Raw genomic sequence first — 19,154 nt, 5'->3', positions numbered from 1 at the left:
CAGCGTTGATTAGTTAAAAACAGATCAATCAGTCTGCATTATGCATAGAATTGCTGGGATTCTATCTTCCTAATATGTACAATCTTACCTAATAGGAAAATTCTTTCATTGTTTTGAATAATTTATTCTAATTTAATTCTTAAAATATTAATTTATTAGGCTGTTACCGGGAAAACATCTAAATATTGGCCTCTGGATGGAGGTTTAAGCTTGCCTGAATCAGCTTGGACACCGGGTGATTGGACATTATCCGATGTATTTACACGTGTCGATGCACGTTTAGGTTGGTCTGCTACTGGATGTTTAGAAAAATGTAATAATCTACGCATGAGATCAGTATTGTGTTCTGCAATGGATGATTTCTTAATGGATGATACTTCATATTTGTACACGAATGATGATATTGGTGGTAGTGGTGCCGGTGGGAATGACATGGAATCACCTTCTGTATATGCTATTATTTATTGCATTTTCTATGCTGTACAACAGACTATCATGTTAAAGAATTATGATTGTAAGTTTTATTGAACAAAACATTTGATCTTTAAGCGTAATTTTTTTATGTTTTAAAATGCAAGAGAAAGGTAAATTCATATCATTTACTAATTGGCCACTGTTTATATTATTATTTATTTTAACACATAAATATTGGTACAAGGAGGCACGAAATACATATGCGCCACACAAATCTCATTTGATATGTGTGAGGGCTGTGATACTTCCCGGGTGCCCAGACAGAAGCAGGTGGTTTACTTAGGGGGCCACACCTCGAGCCTTTGACCTAAAGGTCTGATCCACAAGGCAGTGGAGCATCGTGAGGCGATGCAGTCCCATGGTAGCCGGTGACCAACAATATGTTCATACGCCATTTGTTCCCTCAGGATACTGGAGCCCACGTGAACCATTGGTTTGGGATCCGATTAAGGTGCCGGACATTCGCTTTTCGTCCTCTCATTTTCGTAAACAATACCCCTGGTGTGAGAAGGCATTGAGTAGGACTTCCCTGGCAGAGGCTATATATGCGTGTGAAAGCATTTCGAGAGGGAGAGCGGACTCTCCCCACTCCCGACCATACCAGGGCATTTGGGGGCTGTTTATAAGCTGTAATAGAATACTTAAACAATTTCATTTTAATACTGATGATGAAAGCATATACAGTTTAGATACTTGATTTTTCATAAGTTTCATGTTGAATTCTTTAACTAGATACCGTTTTTTTTTTGTATTTGTGTGTAGTTAGTTAGATTAGTGTTCCTTGTCCAATTAACATGTATTACAGTTTGTTGGATATGAACGCTTTCCTAATCGTTTAACTGCATTGATCGAAAGAATGTTGTTTATTATTGAGTTACAACCACTGTCTCAAATTCGGTATCTTTCAAAAAAGGTATATTATGCAAACATTTTAGATGAAGTTTTGTCATAACAGCGCTCATCTTAAGATTTCTACAGGTCATCTGAGTAATACTTGTGACCAAAGTGGGTTTGTACACAATTTTGAACTTTGTGTGCATTATTTGTTTAAAATCTAGACTTTCTAACTCCTCTTGGTAAGCTATCCCTATCTACCGTCTTGATTTAAATGGTAGACGTTTGCTTTTACCTTCTCACTTTTTAGGGAAACATCCTACCATATAATGGTAGTGAGTTGTAAGACTTCCCTGAAAGAATGTATAATATACTCAATAATTTTTAGAGCTTTCCGGGTAAGAAAAAACGAGCAGACTCCTCACAATACATGTCATTGGTCACTACTCATTTGGTTATTATTTAGAAAATGCCTGTTGCTTATTGATGAATTTTCTTTATTGTCAGTGTCTAGCGCAGTTGTTGACTTCAATACATTCTATTTTCAATTTTTACAGCTTTTCTCCTAACTTTAGCCAATCTTATGCCGAAACTTGTGTGTTATGGTTTAGGCGATGGTATTGTACCAGATGTAACTCCATTACAACCGCCAAATTTGAATAGAGTTGGGAATATTGATCAAGTAGTTTGTCACACACTTCGATTTCTGACTCATTTTGTCCTGTTTTTAAAATCAGCAGATTCTGATATTCCGGTAATTAATATTTTCTTTTTTAGAAATTTTTTCTCTGGTTTATTGACAATTTTTTGTTAGAACTTTGAGATTGTTTCTTTCGTACAAACGGCTAGTTTGGTAGCTCACTATATAATGATTTGTTTTTCACCAGTTTGAAGCAAACAAACGGTTGAGTCCTTGTCATCACATCATGACAACAATGAAGTCACGGTACCTTAATCTATTTAATAACAACCTTTTTTATCGTTAGACGCAGTTGGTCGTCATGTAACAATCGTGGTTATGTCGTAATATTGGTTTACTGTTATGATTTATACAAACCAGTATCATGTTTGTTCCCACTTGCACAATTTTTAAGAGGTACTGATACCATAAACGCGGAAAGTTTTTCTGTAGATTGCTGTTATTTATGACCTCACTTTGATGGGACCTTCTAACCTAACGGGATGTCAATGGATTAGCACAGGTTGCGCCCTGGTACTTAGTACTTAACTGACGCTATACAGACCAGACACCAATGCTACAAAGTTTCCGGACAGTTTCACGAGTAACAAATTTTTCGAATTGACAGATGGAGAGTAAATTTGGATTACTTCGGTAGATTCTTGAATACGGGTCTTTGGTAACAAGACTTTCCAGACTACATAGTCAGAATTGTCTGTTGTATGATCTACATGAATTTGTGAACATTGAAAACGTCAAGTTTAAACGGTACCTGTGGTTTTAGAAATGATGTATCATATTGTGCATTGTATGACAGCACTCAATAAATCAACACTTCAATGGTTTGAGGCCACTTTGAGGAGTATTGAATTTGAATTACTTCTTAGTTAGTTACTGTGTAAGCTGAAGTCTAAAATCAATATAAGTGGAAGTATGCTACACAGTTGAAATAAACCAGAATAGCAAGTTGATGCTCTATAAAATAAATTCATTTATGACCGAATAATTGTAATTATCGTTTTTTGAATAGAAAAGCGGAGTAAACCATTTCATTCATTAGTATTCGTAACCTTATTTATGTGTGGTGTGCAATATTGTTCAGAGGCGAAGAGTGAAGAGGGTGGTTTTTGTAGTAGATTACTGTCTATAAGCTTTTGGCCTAATAGTGTAATTCTTACGCTATTCGTTTCATCAGGATCCTAGAGTCCATGAATATTGTCATTTTGGAATGCGGATTTCCCGAATTCCCTAGAAGAACTCGGTTTAAACATCATATGACTGGTATAACTTAAAAATGACATGGCAATTTTTCATACTGACTAGGAAAAGTCCATTTACGTCACGTTATGTCTACCTGTTTGTATATAACTGTTTATTTTTTCAATGACGTTCGTTAAATAGAATCAGTAGCCTATGGTCACTAGAAATTTTATGGTATTACTCATCTTCGGTAAATCTCAACGTCGTATTGTGTTCCTGAATAAGGCGTCTAATCTCCATAGTCTTGACTAGTTACATGGAATGCTGTTACTCAACTCACTAATATAATATTTTCTGGCGAACCACGAGCTGGTTAGGAGTAAAAACGTCATCAACTTAAATAAGGATTTATGTAAAATTATTAGTTTGCTAATCAATTTACCGGCTACCCAATTTCTGAAACTGTTTACAATATTGTACGCTCTAACTAAGGCTATCGTTTAACTGATCTAGGGTTTCAACTTCAAATCGGTTGTGTCCAATCCTTTAACAAGCCATATTTCACAAATCTAAGTTTGGTCAATAAGGTTGTTTGATTAACTGATACAATAGATCCCAAACTTTCATAACTTATTATACCAACTATGAAGCGGTTTCTTAGTTTATTTATTTTATTTAAACACCTAAAAACTGATACGATGAGGCACCGAATATACACGCGCCACGTAAATCATTCGACTTGTGTGAGGACTGGGATATTGCCAGGACGTCCAAACCGAAGCGGGTGGTTTTCTTAGGGGGCCACACCCGGAGCGTTTGACCTAATGGTCTGACCCACAAGGCAGTGAAGCAACATCAGGAGACGCAGTTCCATGGTATCCCGTGACCAACAGTTAGTTCATACTCTATTTGTTCCTTCAAGATATTGGGGCCCATGTGCACGATTGGTTTGGGATCAGGGTTTTCCAACTAACTCCCCTAGGTGGGCTCTCCGTGTCCACCAGCTCGGTTAAAGCGCCGAACATTTGCTTTTCGTCCTCTCAATTTCGTAAACAACAGGTCGGCCGCGAAAATTCAGTGAGTAGGACTTCCGTTGCAGTGGTTGTATGTACGCGACCATGTGAGAGTATTTGGAGAGAGTGAGAGCTGATTCTCCCCACTCTCGGCCGTACCAAGGCATTTACAAACCTACCAGGGCATTTTGAGGGGGTTCTTAGTAGTTAGAGTTGTTCCACTTATTCACTCCCGTAACTTTGATATGTGAAGTCGGATGGTATCATTTGTATAGCTTGAAACTATTCATATTAGAATTACTACTAAGTTCTTAAATTATTTGGTACATAAACTCAAGTATATATTCTTTGTTTTGTTAATTACACTTTACACAATACAATTCATTTGATTACTTGTTCACTATTCCATTTTTATCTCTGTTTTCTCTATTTTTTTTAAAAAAATTATAGGATGAACCATATTCAGAAATTATTAAAGCTTATTTATGCTTTTTAATTGTGAATAAAGAAACAGATTTAGTTGCCTATTATGTTTCTGTATTACCCACTGAATCAGTACAAATTCAATGGTATTCATGGTTTTTAACAGGTATTCAACTAAAACATATTAGAATAATTTTACCTAGTATCTCATTGTTGATATGTTCAAATATGTTTGGGTGTTCAGACTCAAAATAGCCTTGTGGTTAGATGATGATAGCATGATGTTTAAAATGATAAGCAATGGATTTGTATCTCAATGCAATAATTAATTCTAGGATACAAATACATTTAGGTGACAAGTCTTGAATAGACGAAAATGTATTTCCTGGACTTAATTCCTTGTTAGAATCGAAATTTATTGAAAACTTATGATTCAATGACAAAATCTGAAGTTTGTGCTGATGATGTCGTTCAGAAGAACGATGAAAGCTCCACGACCAAACCATCCAGCTCAGAGAACAAAACTCCACCAAAAAGATTAAGGCAATCCTATCTTGATGTACATAATTCAATAGAGATGATCAATTGCAGTATTGTATAAATACAAATCCTTCCTATGATCTTTCGTCGCACTCTCATCAACAGTCTCCTGCATTGAATTAAATTTAGAACGATTATATTTTAGACCACTAGGTTGAAATTCAATAGTTCAATTTGTAAAACTGAACGGTTTGATATCATCTATAAGTCACTGTTTCATTTTAGACTTCATAAACTTCAATGATCTTTGATACTGTAAATTACTGGGTTGTTGAGAAATTCATCTCTCTGATTTTAAAACATGTCTTTCAAAAATATTTCAGTCAGTCAGTCAGTAACAACGTAGAACTTCGTACGTACGGACATCAGTTCGAGTTGCCACACCACATTAGCACAGAGATGCAGTTGTCGATTCAAATCCCGTAGTGGTAGAGGTAATAAGAGTATAAGCAGTAATCGGGAAGATTAGGGTTTGAAGATGTTATTCAATGAGTATAATCCAGTGAAATAAATTTGGAAAGAGAAAAAGAAAAGGGACATAAAGAATACAAAAGATTAGAATTCAGGAGAACACAATGAGTGGATGCACTTGCGCCATTGTAAACGATTTTGAGCCATATCATTCAGTGTCTCTAACCATCGGTTGCTATCGTCTCGCTGATCCCAACCAGGTAGTCTACATCTACCAACATGGCTCAGTCCACTTGTCAGTGACTTCATGGACTTGTGTCATGTTCAAAAACATTTATTATTATTAAACAGACAGTCTATAGTTGCGAAAATAGTTCAAACCGACTGTTGCTGTCCTCATGATTTAATGTCACATCTTGGTTTGACTAACCTTGACTTTCTTTTAACCAAGTTCTACTTTACCCAATATTAACTGTCAAGATAGACGATAGTGAATAAAATACATATATATCCCAATCATTTCAACTGATCAAGATTCTAAACCTTATCGATGTCGTTCATTTAGATAATTTCATCATTCATTTTAAGTCTTTAACAATTTTCATCTGATAGAATCAATTCCCTACTTTTTCCATTCACATTTCATTTATAGAAATCAATCATCCAACTGAACGTGAACATTGTTTATCATTAGCTGTTGATTATGGTTTTAATTTATCTAAATTAACAAGATCCATAGTAAGATTATCCAAACAACGAATTGATTTATCATCAATCAATCAATATTCTTCTAATACAATGGATCATAATTCAATATTATCCAAACAAAATAATTATATAAAACCATCATTCAATGAAATGGAATATTTCACCAAATTATTACATACTACTACTACTAATAATAACAGTAATAATAAACATGAAATTGGTAAATTAACTGATATAGATAAACAACGTATTATTGCAATGGATTGGTTATTTTATAATCCAGATCAACGTGGTGAAGCTTTATGCTTAGCTAATAGTTTATTAAGAGTTTTTATTGCAATGCATTCATTTAAAGCAGCACAACAGGTATGTGGTTATAATTTTTGTTTAAATAAAAGGGTAATTGAATAGTTTGTTTAAAAGAATGTTATCAAAAGGGGCTTTGTGCAGATTTTAGTAATTTTATATTTGAGATCATGAGTCAATTGAGGATAGACTATTATGGAAAACCTTGGAAGCACTGGACGGTCGTTTCATCCTATTGTGGAACTCCTCAGCAGTGCTCATCTACGATTCCATCCTGCGAGATTCGAATCCAGAACCTATTGGTCTCGCGCGCGAACGCTTAATCTCTAGACCAATGAACCGGTATCTAACGGTGTGAATGTCTAACTTCAACTAATTCACAAAATTGAGCCACCATTCACTATTGTCTTCAGTTGCCAAATAGGACAGCAGGCTTCCTTAGCTAAAACTTTAGAATCTCGCGCCATCGATGTGTGCTGCGTCTCCGAAACACGCATACAGGATCCAAGTAGCATCATTCATTTGACCTCACCATGCCAAAATAAAGAACCGACTCGATTTACGCTTCGTGTATCTGGAAGCCCTGATTCTGCTTCCCGTGGCCTCGCCGGCGTAGGTATAGCATTGAGTCCTAGGGCAGAACTAGCTCTCTTAGAGTGGATCCCAGTAGACAGTCGTTTGTGCGCTGTCCGACTGAACGGAACAGTAATAATCCGGAAAGATAGGGACACTCGTCGTTGCCTCTTCGTCGTCTCTGCCTATTCTCCCACTGACTGCAGCTCAGATGATGTAAAAGATGAGTTTTACAGAAAGCTTTCGGACCTTATCCGAAAAGCTAGGCGCTCTGATGTAGTAATAGTAGCTGGTGACTTTAATGCTCAAGTAGGTAAACTAAGCGATAGGGAAAGACACCTAGGTGGATCTTATGGTGTCGTGGCTCAAAGAACAGATAATGGCGACCGTCTGTTGCAGCTATGCTCAGATAACCGCCTGTTCCTTGCAAACACTAACTTTAAGCATAAGGAAAAACATCTTTTAACATGGCGACCCCCGAATTCGTCCCAACGTTGGACCCAAATGGATCACATTGCTATCAGCCACCGATGGAGGGGCTCGATAGAAGACTGTCACTCATTCTGGAGCACATGCTTAGATTCAGATCATGCTCTAGTACGAGCGCGCATCTGTCTGCGTCTTACTGGACGTAGGAAAGACGCTGCAAGGGAACCTCTTAGGGTCCTACTTAATGATAGTCAAGCTAAGAGTATATTTCAGGAACAACTAGGAAAACAGTTAGGCAGCCATGTATGTGATGCCCACCCCAAGGCAGCATGGAAGTATATCCGAAAAGCTGTAGAAACAGCAGTGATATCTGCTAGTACGGTAACCCGTAAGGTTAGGGAGCAACACTGGATCTCAGCAGCATCTATCGCACTGATAGATGCTCGGAAACTCATTTCACCTGGCTCTGAACATAATGAAGAGCGGAGTCAGCTTAAGCGCAAGCTGACAAGAAGTCTACGCAATGATCGTGAACAGTGGTGGGTAGCGAAAGCAAGAGAGATGGAAAAGGCAGCGGCAATAGGTAATAGCAGACAATTGTTCAGACTCGTTAAGGAAACCGGAATTAGGAACCCGACCGTTAGCGAAACAATCTCAGAGAAAGATGGACATATTATTCATTCTCAATCCAGGAAATTGGATCGATGGGCAGAACACTTTAAGGATCAGTTCAACTGGCCTTCAGCCACATTTCGGTTTCCCACGATCTCTAGTCAACCTGAATGGCAAGTTAATGTAGGTCCTCCGTCCCTTTACAAAGTTGAAAAAGCCATAGGAAATCTGAAACGAGGGAGAGCAGCAGGCCCTGACAGGTTTACTCCTGAGATTTTTAAGGATGGTGGTCCAGTATTAGCAGTGAGATTAACTGAGGTCTTAGGTAGAATTTGGGAACTGGACGTAATCCCATCTGACTGGTCTCAATCACTGATTGTGCCAGTCTATAAGAAAGGACAAAAGTCCTCTTGTGATAATCACAGAGGAATCAGTTTGATTAATATAGTGTCTAAAATATTAGCTTCAATAATACTTCGACGCCTAATCAAAGCTCGTGAAGAGCAGATTAGAGAAAACCAGGCCGGTTTTCGACCTGGACGTGGTTGTATAGATCAGATATTCACACTACGTCAGGTTCTAGAACACAGACACACATTCAGACGCCCCACAATGGTAGTATTTCTCGACCTTAAGGCGGCATTCGACTCTGTTGATCGTGAGGTTCTATGGCAGTGTTTGTCACTGAAAGGAGTACCAAAGAAGTACATTAACCTTATAAAGGCTCTCTACTCGAACACAACAGGTAGAGTGAGAGCTTATAGCGAACTGTCATCAGAATTGATTACCTCAAGTGGTGTTCGTCAGGACTGTCCACTCTCCCCATTCTTGTTCAACTTTGTGGTCGACGTACTTTTAGAGATAACACTCTCCTCATCTAAATTTCCAGGGGTTGAACTTCTACCGGGAGGTTCACTTCTTGACTTAGAATATGCAGATGACATAGTTTTCTTTGGTGAAGACGCTGACAAAATGCAGAGTCTTCTGACCACTCCAAGCAACAATGCAAGCATGTTCGGGATGCGATTCTCTCCCTCGAAATGCAAAATGTTGCTTCAGGATTGGGTTACATCGATACCCGAACTAGTGATAGAGAGTGAAGTAATTGAGCGTGTCGATCGCTTCACTTATCTTGGAAGTCTCATCAGCCCTTGTAGTTTGGTGTGTGACGAAATCTCAGCACGGATACAGAAGGCTCGACTAGCTTTTGCCAACTTGCGTCATTTATGGCGTAGGCGAGATATCCGTCTATCAACCAAAGGACGTGTTTACTGCGCAGCAGTTGGTTCCTTCCTACTTTATGGCAGTGAAACATGGCCGGTAAGAGTAGAGGATATTCGTAGGTTACTAGTATTTGATCATAGGTGTCTTCGAAACATTGCTCGTATATCATGGGACCATCGAGTAAGTAACACAGTTGTTAGGAAACGGGTACTAGGTAAGGATGGCAAATCAATTGATGACGCAGTGAAACTACATCAGTTGAGATGGCTTGGACACGTGTTACGTATGCCCAACGACCGACTGCCTCGACGTGCTATGTTCAGTGGTATAGGAGTAGGTTGGAAGAAAGCTAGGGGCAGCCAAACCAAAACATGGCACAAGTCCATGAAGTCACTGACAAGTGGTCTGAGTCATGTTGGTAGGTGTAGACTACCTGGTTGGGGACCGCGAGATGATAGCAACCGATGGTTAGAGACCCTGAATGACATGGCTCAAAATCGTTTGCAATGGCGCAGGTGCATCCACTCTTTGTATTCTCCCAAATTCTAATCTTCTGAATTCTTCATGTCCCTCTTTTCCTCTTTCCAAATTTATTTCACTGGATTATACTCATTGAATAACATCTTCAAACCCTAATCTTCCCGATTACTGCTTATACTCTTATTACCTCTACCACTACGGGATTTGAATCGACAACTGCATCTCTGTGCTAATGTGGTGTGGCAACTCGAACTGATGTCCGTACGTACGAAGTTCTACGTTGTTACTGACTGACTGATTGTCTTCAGTAAGTTACTATCTCACAATAGACCCTGTTGAACTCGGGATGCGATTCTTCCCCTCGAAATGCAAAATGTTGCTTCAGGATTGGGTTACATCGATACCCGAACTAGTGATAGAGAGTGAAGTAATTGAGCGTGTCGATCGCTTCACTTATCTTGGAAGTCTCATCAGCCCTTGTAGTTTGGTGTGTGACGAAATCTCAGCACGGATACAGAAGGCTCGACTAGCTTTTGCCAACTTGCGTCATTTATGGCGTAGGCGAGATATCCGTCTATCAACCAAAGGACGTGTTTACTGCGCAGCAGTTGGTTCCTTCCTACTTTATGGCAGTGAAACATGGCCGGTAAGAGTAGAGGATATTCGTAGGTTACTAGTATTTGATCATAGGTGTCTTCGAAACATTGCTCGTATATCATGGGACCATCGAGTAAGTAACACAGTTGTTAGGAAACGGGTACTAGGTAAGGATGGCAAATCAATTGATGACGCAGTGAAACTACATCAGTTGAGATGGCTTGGACACGTGTTACGTATGCCCAACGACCGACTGCCTCGACGTGCTATGTTCAGTGGTATAGGAGTAGGTTGGAAGAAAGCTAGGGGCAGCCAAACCAAAACATGGCACAAGTCCATGAAGTCACTGACAAGTGGTCTGAGTCATGTTGGTAGGTGTAGACTACCTGGTTGGGGACCGCGAGATGATAGCAACCGATGGTTAGAGACCCTGAATGACATGGCTCAAAATCGTTTGCAATGGCGCAGGTGCATCCACTCTTTGTATTCTCCCAAATTCTAATCTTCTGAATTCTTCATGTCCCTCTTTTCCTCTTTCCAAATTTATTTCACTGGATTATACTCATTGAATAACATCTTCAAACCCTAATCTTCCCGATTACTGCTTATACTCTTATTACCTCTACCACTACGGGATTTGAATCGACAACTGCATCTCTGTGCTAATGTGGTGTGGCAACTCGAACTGATGTCCGTACGTACGAAGTTCTACGTTGTTACTGACTGACTGATTGTCTTCAGTAAGTTACTATCTCACAATAGACCCTGTTGAACTCGGGATGCGATTCTTCCCCTCGAAATGCAAAATGTTGCTTCAGGATTGGGTTACATCGATACCCGAACTAGTGATAGAGAGTGAAGTAATTGAGCGTGTCGATCGCTTCACTTATCTTGGAAGTCTCATCAGCCCTTGTAGTTTGGTGTGTGACGAAATCTCAGCACGGATACAGAAGGCTCGACTAGCTTTTGCCAACTTGCGTCATTTATGGCGTAGGCGAGATATCCGTCTATCAACCAAAGGACGTGTTTACTGCGCAGCAGTTGGTTCCTTCCTACTTTATGGCAGTGAAACATGGCCGGTAAGAGTAGAGGATATTCGTAGGTTACTAGTATTTGATCATAGGTGTCTTCGAAACATTGCTCGTATATCATGGGACCATCGAGTAAGTAACACAGTTGTTAGGAAACGGGTACTAGGTAAGGATGGCAAATCAATTGATGACGCAGTGAAACTACATCAGTTGAGATGGCTTGGACACGTGTTACGTATGCCCAACGACTGACTGCCTCGACGTGCTATGTTCAGTGGTATAGGAGTAGGTTGGAAGAAAGCTAGGGGCAGCCAAACCAAAACATGGCACAAGTCCATGAAGTCACTGACAAGTGGTCTGAGTCATGTTGGTAGGTGTAGACTACCTGGTTGGGGACCGCGAGATGATAGCAACCGATGGTTAGAGACCCTGAATGACATGGCTCAAAATCGTTTGCAATGGCGCAGGTGCATCCACTCTCTGTGTTCTCCCAAATTCTAATCTTCTGAATTCTTCATGTCCCTCTTTTCCTCTTTCCAAATTTATTTCACTGGATTATACTCATTGAATAACATCTTCAAACCCTAATCTTCCCGATTACTGCTTATACTCTTATTACCTCTACCACTACGGGATTTGAATCGACAACTGCATCTCTGTGCTAATGTGGTGTGGCAACTCGAACTGATGTCCGTACGTACGAAGTTCTACGTTGTTACTGACTGACTGATTGTCTTCAGTAAGTTACTATCTCACAATAGACCCTGTTGAACTCGGGATGCGATTCTTCCCCTCGAAATGCAAAATGTTGCTTCAGGATTGGGTTACATCGATACCCGAACTAGTGATAGAGAGTGAAGTAATTGAGCGTGTCGATCGCTTCACTTATCTTGGAAGTCTCATCAGCCCTTGTGGTTTGGTGTGTGACGAAATCTCAGCACGGATACAGAAGGCTCGACTAGCTTTTGCCAACTTGCGTCATTTATGGCGTAGGCGAGATATCCGTCTATCAACCAAAGGACGTGTTTACTGCGCAGCAGTTGGTTCCTTCCTACTTTATGGCAGTGAAACATGGCCGGTAAGAGTAGAGGATATTCGTAGGTTACTAGTATTTGATCATAGGTGTCTTCGAAACATTGCTCGTATATCATGGGACCATCGAGTAAGTAACACAGTTGTTAGGAAACGGGTACTAGGTAAGGATGGCAAATCAATTGATGACGCAGTGAAACTACATCAGTTGAGATGGCTTGGACACGTGTTACGTATGCCCAACGACTGACTGCCTCGACGTGCTATGTTCAGTGGTATAGGAGTAGGTTGGAAGAAAGCTAGGGGCAGCCAAACCAAAACATGGCACAAGTCCATGAAGTCACTGACAAGTGGTCTGAGTCATGTTGGTAGGTGTAGACTACCTGGTTGGGGACCGCGAGATGATAGCAACCGATGGTTAGAGACCCTGAATGACATGGCTCAAAATCGTTTGCAATGGCGCAGGTGCATCCACTCTCTGTGTTCTCCCAAATTCTAATCTTCTGAATTCTTCATGTCCCTCTTTTCCTCTTTCCAAATTTATTTCACTGGATTATACTCATTGAATAACATCTTCAAACCCTAATCTTCCCGATTACTGCTTATACTCTTATTACCTCTACCACTACGGGATTTGAATCGACAACTGCATCTCTGTGCTAATGTGGTGTGGCAACTCGAACTGATGTCCGTACGTACGAAGTTCTACGTTGTTACTGACTGACTGATTGTCTTCAGTAAGTTACTATCTCACAATAGACCCTGTTGAACTCGGGATGCGATTCTTCCCCTCGAAATGCAAAATGTTGCTTCAGGATTGGGTTACATCGATACCCGAACTAGTGATAGAGAGTGAAGTAATTGAGCGTGTCGATCGCTTCACTTATCTTGGAAGTCTCATCAGCCCTTGTGGTTTGGTGTGTGACGAAATCTCAGCACGGATACAGAAGGCTCGACTAGCTTTTGCCAACTTGCGTCATTTATGGCGTTGGCAAGGTTCATTACTTTTATGGATGGTGGCTAGCAGTGGAATATATGGGACGCACGTTTCGTCCTACCTGGTGCTCATCAGCTTGATATATCTGTATACCAGAGTTGATATTCACTCTGAGTTTCGAACACCAAAGGAAAGATTCAAACAAACATTGCAACAATCAAATGATACATTACTTTTGGAGTATATTATTGTAGTATTGGCTTTATTTATTTATATCTCATATATATCTCTTGAAAATCATTTACCATATTGTATCGATATAGAGAGTACATTTTTGTTGTTATCTAGAGTTAAAACAGAGAGGATATACTCATTAATTTTGTTTCTTTGTCTGTACTTATCTTAAGGTTCTATCAAAATTACCAGTTGGTACATTAGAACATGCTAAAATAATTTGTGAGAAATTGGGTTCACCTGATTGGCTTGTGAATACAATACGTGAACATGAATGTCTTACTTTATATTTAGAAAGTCGGGTTAGTTTTATGGAAATATTATTTACATTTTTACGCTCCACTTATCTTCTTTTAATTCATTTAATATACGTACATTTTAATAAATGTGACAAAGAGGGGGGGGGTAAACAAAAGTAGTTGGATGTACAGTTCAAATAACAATACAACCGAGAGAGAACTCTTTAAGTTAAGAGAATTCCTTTCATTTCTGTAAAGAATTTTAAAGGAAACTACATCAGAATCACTATTGGTTTTTATTCTGAGCCATGTCTGATATCGTCTCAAACCACTGAGTTTCACAATCTCTAGGACCGTAATCAGATTAGTCATGAGTGACAGACAGATGACAGTCCTATATAGTTTTCTTCTATGGTGTCGTGTCATAAACTGATAACCTTTCAGCATCCGGTAAATGCTGTTTTTTTGTATTGAAATTTCTGGGATGATAATCCTAACACATATCCAGACCATCTAAGCTGAATGATCCACCTAACGAGGTGGAAGACCGCAAGGAACGTCAACTCTTGAAGCGCCATAAGTCACCAGGGCCAGGTGGTTTACTTTTGGCCTGTTTTTAAAGATGGTTGTGACCTTCTGGTTAAGGAACTGATCGAGTTGTCTACAAACGTCTGACAATCAGAGAGTGTACCAACATCATGAAATGAGTCGATAGTTGTCTATATCTTTAAAACGATTCACATCACCTGTGCAATAATTATCTGCTACCAATTGCATCCGAGTTATTGGCTTCCGTCTTACTCTGCAAATTGTTCAATACCCGCGAAAGATTGAGTCTCGAGGGACAGGTTGAATGTCGTTCTGACCAAGGATGTGTTGTTCATATCTCCGCCCCCCGCTAATTGTTAGAACACTGTCATACTTATTTTAGGCCAACAGTCGTAGTGTTTCTTGACATCAGAGCCGCCTTCGATTTGTTCAACTAGAATGTTCCTTGGGATTGTCTGTTGAAGAAGGGTGTACTTGAGAAGTTTGTCAATATCTTAAAAGTCCTACATATAGACACCTCCGACAGAGTGAGGGAATACTACCACCTCTCTCAATCGTTCCATTCAGACAGTGAGATTAGTCGGCGTTTTCTAATCTCGCCATACCTCCCCAACTTTACTATCGATGGCGTTCTGGAAACAGCTCTGACGGAGGTAGGTAATGGTGGTGTGAATCTGTTGTTTGGAGAAAGATTTTTCAACCTTGAGTATGCGGAAGATATTGTCATACTGTATGATGATATCCAAGTCATGTAATGTGCACTTGGTCAGTTGGCAATTAGCGTCCGAGCCGTCTTTGGCACCTTCGTGATATTAGTCTGGATGTAGATGGTCAGATCTGTAATACGTAGATGAAAACAGTTTTGCTCTGCACTTGTGAGACCTGGCCCCTCCGAGTTAAGAATTTTGGACGACTCATTGTGTTTGATTATCGTTGTTTCCGGTTGGTTGCTGGCGTCCAGTGGTAACATCATTTTAGTAATGCAGAGGTTTGGCATCATGTATTCGGGCAGAACGACAATAATCCAATTAATGTCACTATATTGAGACATTGACTTCGGTGGCGTGGACATGTCCAATGTGGCGCATATACATTTAAGGTATCTTCTTGTATCAATGTTTATGTGTTCAAATAATAAATAATAACTACATGATTTCCGAATACAATTTATTTGTTCATTTGTTATTCACCTTTTTACTACTTTGTTTACTAATTAAGGATGCATTTGCTGACTGGTATCAACAAGTACATACTAATCGACCTGTACAACCGTCTTCGTTAACAAATAACAATAATTTTATGCATACAACATATGGTCCTCGTGGCTTAGCACAACGTCTTGCCATTGAAGAATCAAAAAAAGAGTATTTAGCTCGTCTTGAACGTTGGCGACATGATACACGATTAGATACAGAGGTTGGTTGTGAATTGATTGTCTGTTTTTATTTGTATTTATGTTTGTAAAGTATCGTTATGATTTTGTCTGTCCATGGGTAATTGGGTAGATTCATCTAAAGTATGATTAAGTTACTTATAAAAAATGTTTATTTCTTCACATTTCTATATTATTTATTGTATGAAACATGAATATAAATGAATGAGTGAAAATCAAGCTAAAATAGTGTAGGGGGCTGGTTACTATGTCAAGCCTACATAGGTTATTCTAACCTTTGGACAAACCAATCTATCTATTCTTCTCAATCCATATTTTTACTTTGTCACTTATTCTTTTATTAACCCTGACTGTTTTTTATATGGTCGTATGTATGCTAATTATTTACCCTATCCATCAATTGTCTGTAACTTGTTTTTTGTTGGCTCACTCGCCTTCTCCATTGCATATCATTATGTTTTGCTTCGCTTTCCGATCAACAATTGTACGAGATATATGTATTCGAAAATTCATTCTCCTGTTTGAATTATTCCGTGATTCACTAACGCGAGTTAAGTCGATGATTATATAATACAAGGATTGGCGACATGTATATTTCGATAACAAGCAACAAACGATCAACATGGAGTCAGATCTCGTGCCACTAAAATAGTGCATTGAATGTAGTCATCAGTTCATTTAACATTATAATATTGCTTTGGTTAATAATAACAGTTATTACATTCAATAACTTCCTTCTCAATAATGAAATGAGTTTAGATAAAGATAAGATTTGAAAAACGTCCCGTTATGTAAGCATGGACTCTAACAGAAATTTATACAGTTAAATAAGTAAACATGAGTTAGTAGTGGATATCATAGTAATTTCAATGGTTGAGATCATGAGTCATTTGAAGCCAGATCACCATGGAAAACCTGCGCACTGCTGAGGAGTCCCACAATAGGACGAAACGGTCGTTCAGTGCTTCCAAGTTTTCCATGGCGGTCTAGCTTCAAGTGACTTATGATCTTAACCATTGAATTTGATAATTATTAGTTGTGAATTTTCGGTTATCCGTTTTTGCGACTGTGAGTCATTGCCTATTTTTGTGACGACCTAATCGAGATATATTAGTTGAGGAAAGTGTTTCAAAAAATCTTATATCACATAGGTTGGTTAAAGAGTAGTAATATAGTGAAAAATGTTCTAGGGCAAAATTATACTTTTAGCTTCACTCTAATGTAAAACAGTATTAAGCTGTTTTCATCCCTGGGAGATGCTGCTTAAAAAGTAGCCTTATTTCACCAACTTCCGATATTAACGGTAAGCTTCAAAATATCAACCGAATGGTTCCAATTAATTGTTAGGCGTTGGTGCAGAAAACCTGGAGCGGATACACATCTCTAAGGAGTTCCGTAATGAAACGAAACAGCTATCCGGTTCTTCCTAGTTTCTAAATAGTACCTCAGCTTTGATCAATCTATGGTGAATAAATATAACCTACAAATCAAACTGATCTTTACAAAACCCCTTCAACTAAATTATTTCTATATTCTTTTTAGTTTTAAATAAAATTTTATTTATTTGTTTCATATTTTAAAACACTAAACACAAATGATATAGACAGCAGCTGAAAAACTTTTGGCCTTATTAACATATCCTCATCCCGGTTGGTTGGTTGATATAGAACAGCGACAACAACAACAACAGCAATTGAATATGGATCCAAATGATCGATTAACATTGACAACAGAAATTCATCATGATAAATTAATTGATCGTAAATTCGAAGATGATAAAGGAGGAGAAATACATGAAAACAATTGTGAAACATTAACTATGAATAAAAATGATTTATTTGATGAACTTGATGAAAATCCTGCTTCACGTCAATTACAAATGAATGTACTACGAGAGACATGTATTACAGAGACAGTGTTTCTTATTGTTCGTTTATATCAAACTGCTGGATTACATCAAAAGTGTATTGAATTATCTAATTTAATTGTAGATAATGAATATGGTTTATTCAAGGTAGGTAGGATTTCTTTTGAAGTGGAGTAAAATATTCAAGCGTTTTTTGTTCCTTTTTTAAGGTTGTGATTCGTTATAAATGATGAACGGCAAACTAGAATTTCAATTGTCTTCTTTAATTACTTATGCTTGTTACTCCTTGTGGAGGAGCATAAGTCGTTCACCAGGATTATCCATCGAACTCTATCCTGGACAATCCTTTCCAGCATTTTCCAGTCTCTATTCATTGATTGATGACTGCTTCCAATTCCCGACGTAATATGTTCCCTGATCTCCCTCTTTTCCTTTTACGTCCAGGATTCCAAGTTAGAGTTTACCGCTGCTGTAAGTTATAGGATTACTGCCGGTCCCAAACCCGGGGTGAAGGAGGAGGATTAGGCATGGGGTCAACAACCCTATCCCATAGAAAACAACCTTTCTATAAAAACACTAACAAATAGTCTTCCTGCCGCTATGAATTCGTGATGCGAACTAATTCTTTTTTTTAAAAAAAGAATCAATTTACTGGACATCAATATCTTTTTGTTTGAAACTACTTTCATTTTTATTAAACATCGGTGAAATAACTGAGGGGAAGTGGTCAAATTGATAATGCTACTCACTGGATGGATTCATTTATTTGAGCTTCATAGATTTTTGAATATTTTTTTCTTCAATAACTAGTGGAGTATATAAATCTGTCTATCATTTGTTAACAATAAACTACATGATACAAATATGTTTTGGTCGAAGTTACCACATCATCATATCAGTAAAACTATAGAAAATTAATAAGGTAATTGTTTTGTCGGGTGGTGTCCGAAATCTAATACTGATACATGATATGCTACGCGCCAATCCCTACCTCCAACTGACTACTTGGGCGAGAACACAAGAGTAGGCGAGTAAGTAAATCTGGCTTAAGAAATTAGTTCATTTCTTAGCCAATGTAATACACTTGTCCTTCAGGTTATTTCAGATGGTCATCAAGTGACCCTCTTATTTGATTTCTTTTTATTAACTTACCATATCAGTGATATAAATTACAGTGTGGTACTCTAAATCTCGAAGATACAGTACGAAATCAAATGAATGAGATTCATGCATGAATAGTTAAAAAAAATGTTACTTAATTCAGCCCCCCAAATGCCCTGGTATGGCCGAGAGTGGGGTGGGCATGCCCTCATTCTCGAAATGCTCTCACATGGCCACGCGTACACAGCCTCTGCCAGGGAAGTCCTAC

General features: G+C 38.7%; 1 protein-coding gene across 1 annotated transcript in view; it reads left to right on the top strand.

Moving 5' to 3' along the window:
* MS3_00005915 (uncharacterized protein) overlaps positions 1–19,154 on the top strand; it is a 55,974-nt gene that overhangs the window by 13,810 nt on the left and 23,010 nt on the right. The window contains exons 12-18 of the mRNA XM_051214010.1: positions 160–514; positions 1,866–2,062; positions 4,651–4,789; positions 6,227–6,648; positions 13,911–14,039; positions 15,744–15,941; positions 17,522–17,932. Of these exons, the coding sequence (XP_051070035.1) occupies positions 160–514; positions 1,866–2,062; positions 4,651–4,789; positions 6,227–6,648; positions 13,911–14,039; positions 15,744–15,941; positions 17,522–17,932 (1,851 nt within the window). The remainder of the gene's footprint in view (positions 1–159; positions 515–1,865; positions 2,063–4,650; positions 4,790–6,226; positions 6,649–13,910; positions 14,040–15,743; positions 15,942–17,521; positions 17,933–19,154) is intronic.

This window comes from Schistosoma haematobium, chromosome 3 (genome assembly GCF_000699445.3).
Source record: "Schistosoma haematobium chromosome 3, whole genome shotgun sequence".
NCBI lineage: Eukaryota > Metazoa > Platyhelminthes > Trematoda > Strigeidida > Schistosomatidae > Schistosoma > Schistosoma haematobium.
The sequence above is the reverse complement of the archived record's forward strand: the minus strand, read 5'-3'. Positions and strand labels throughout refer to the sequence as shown.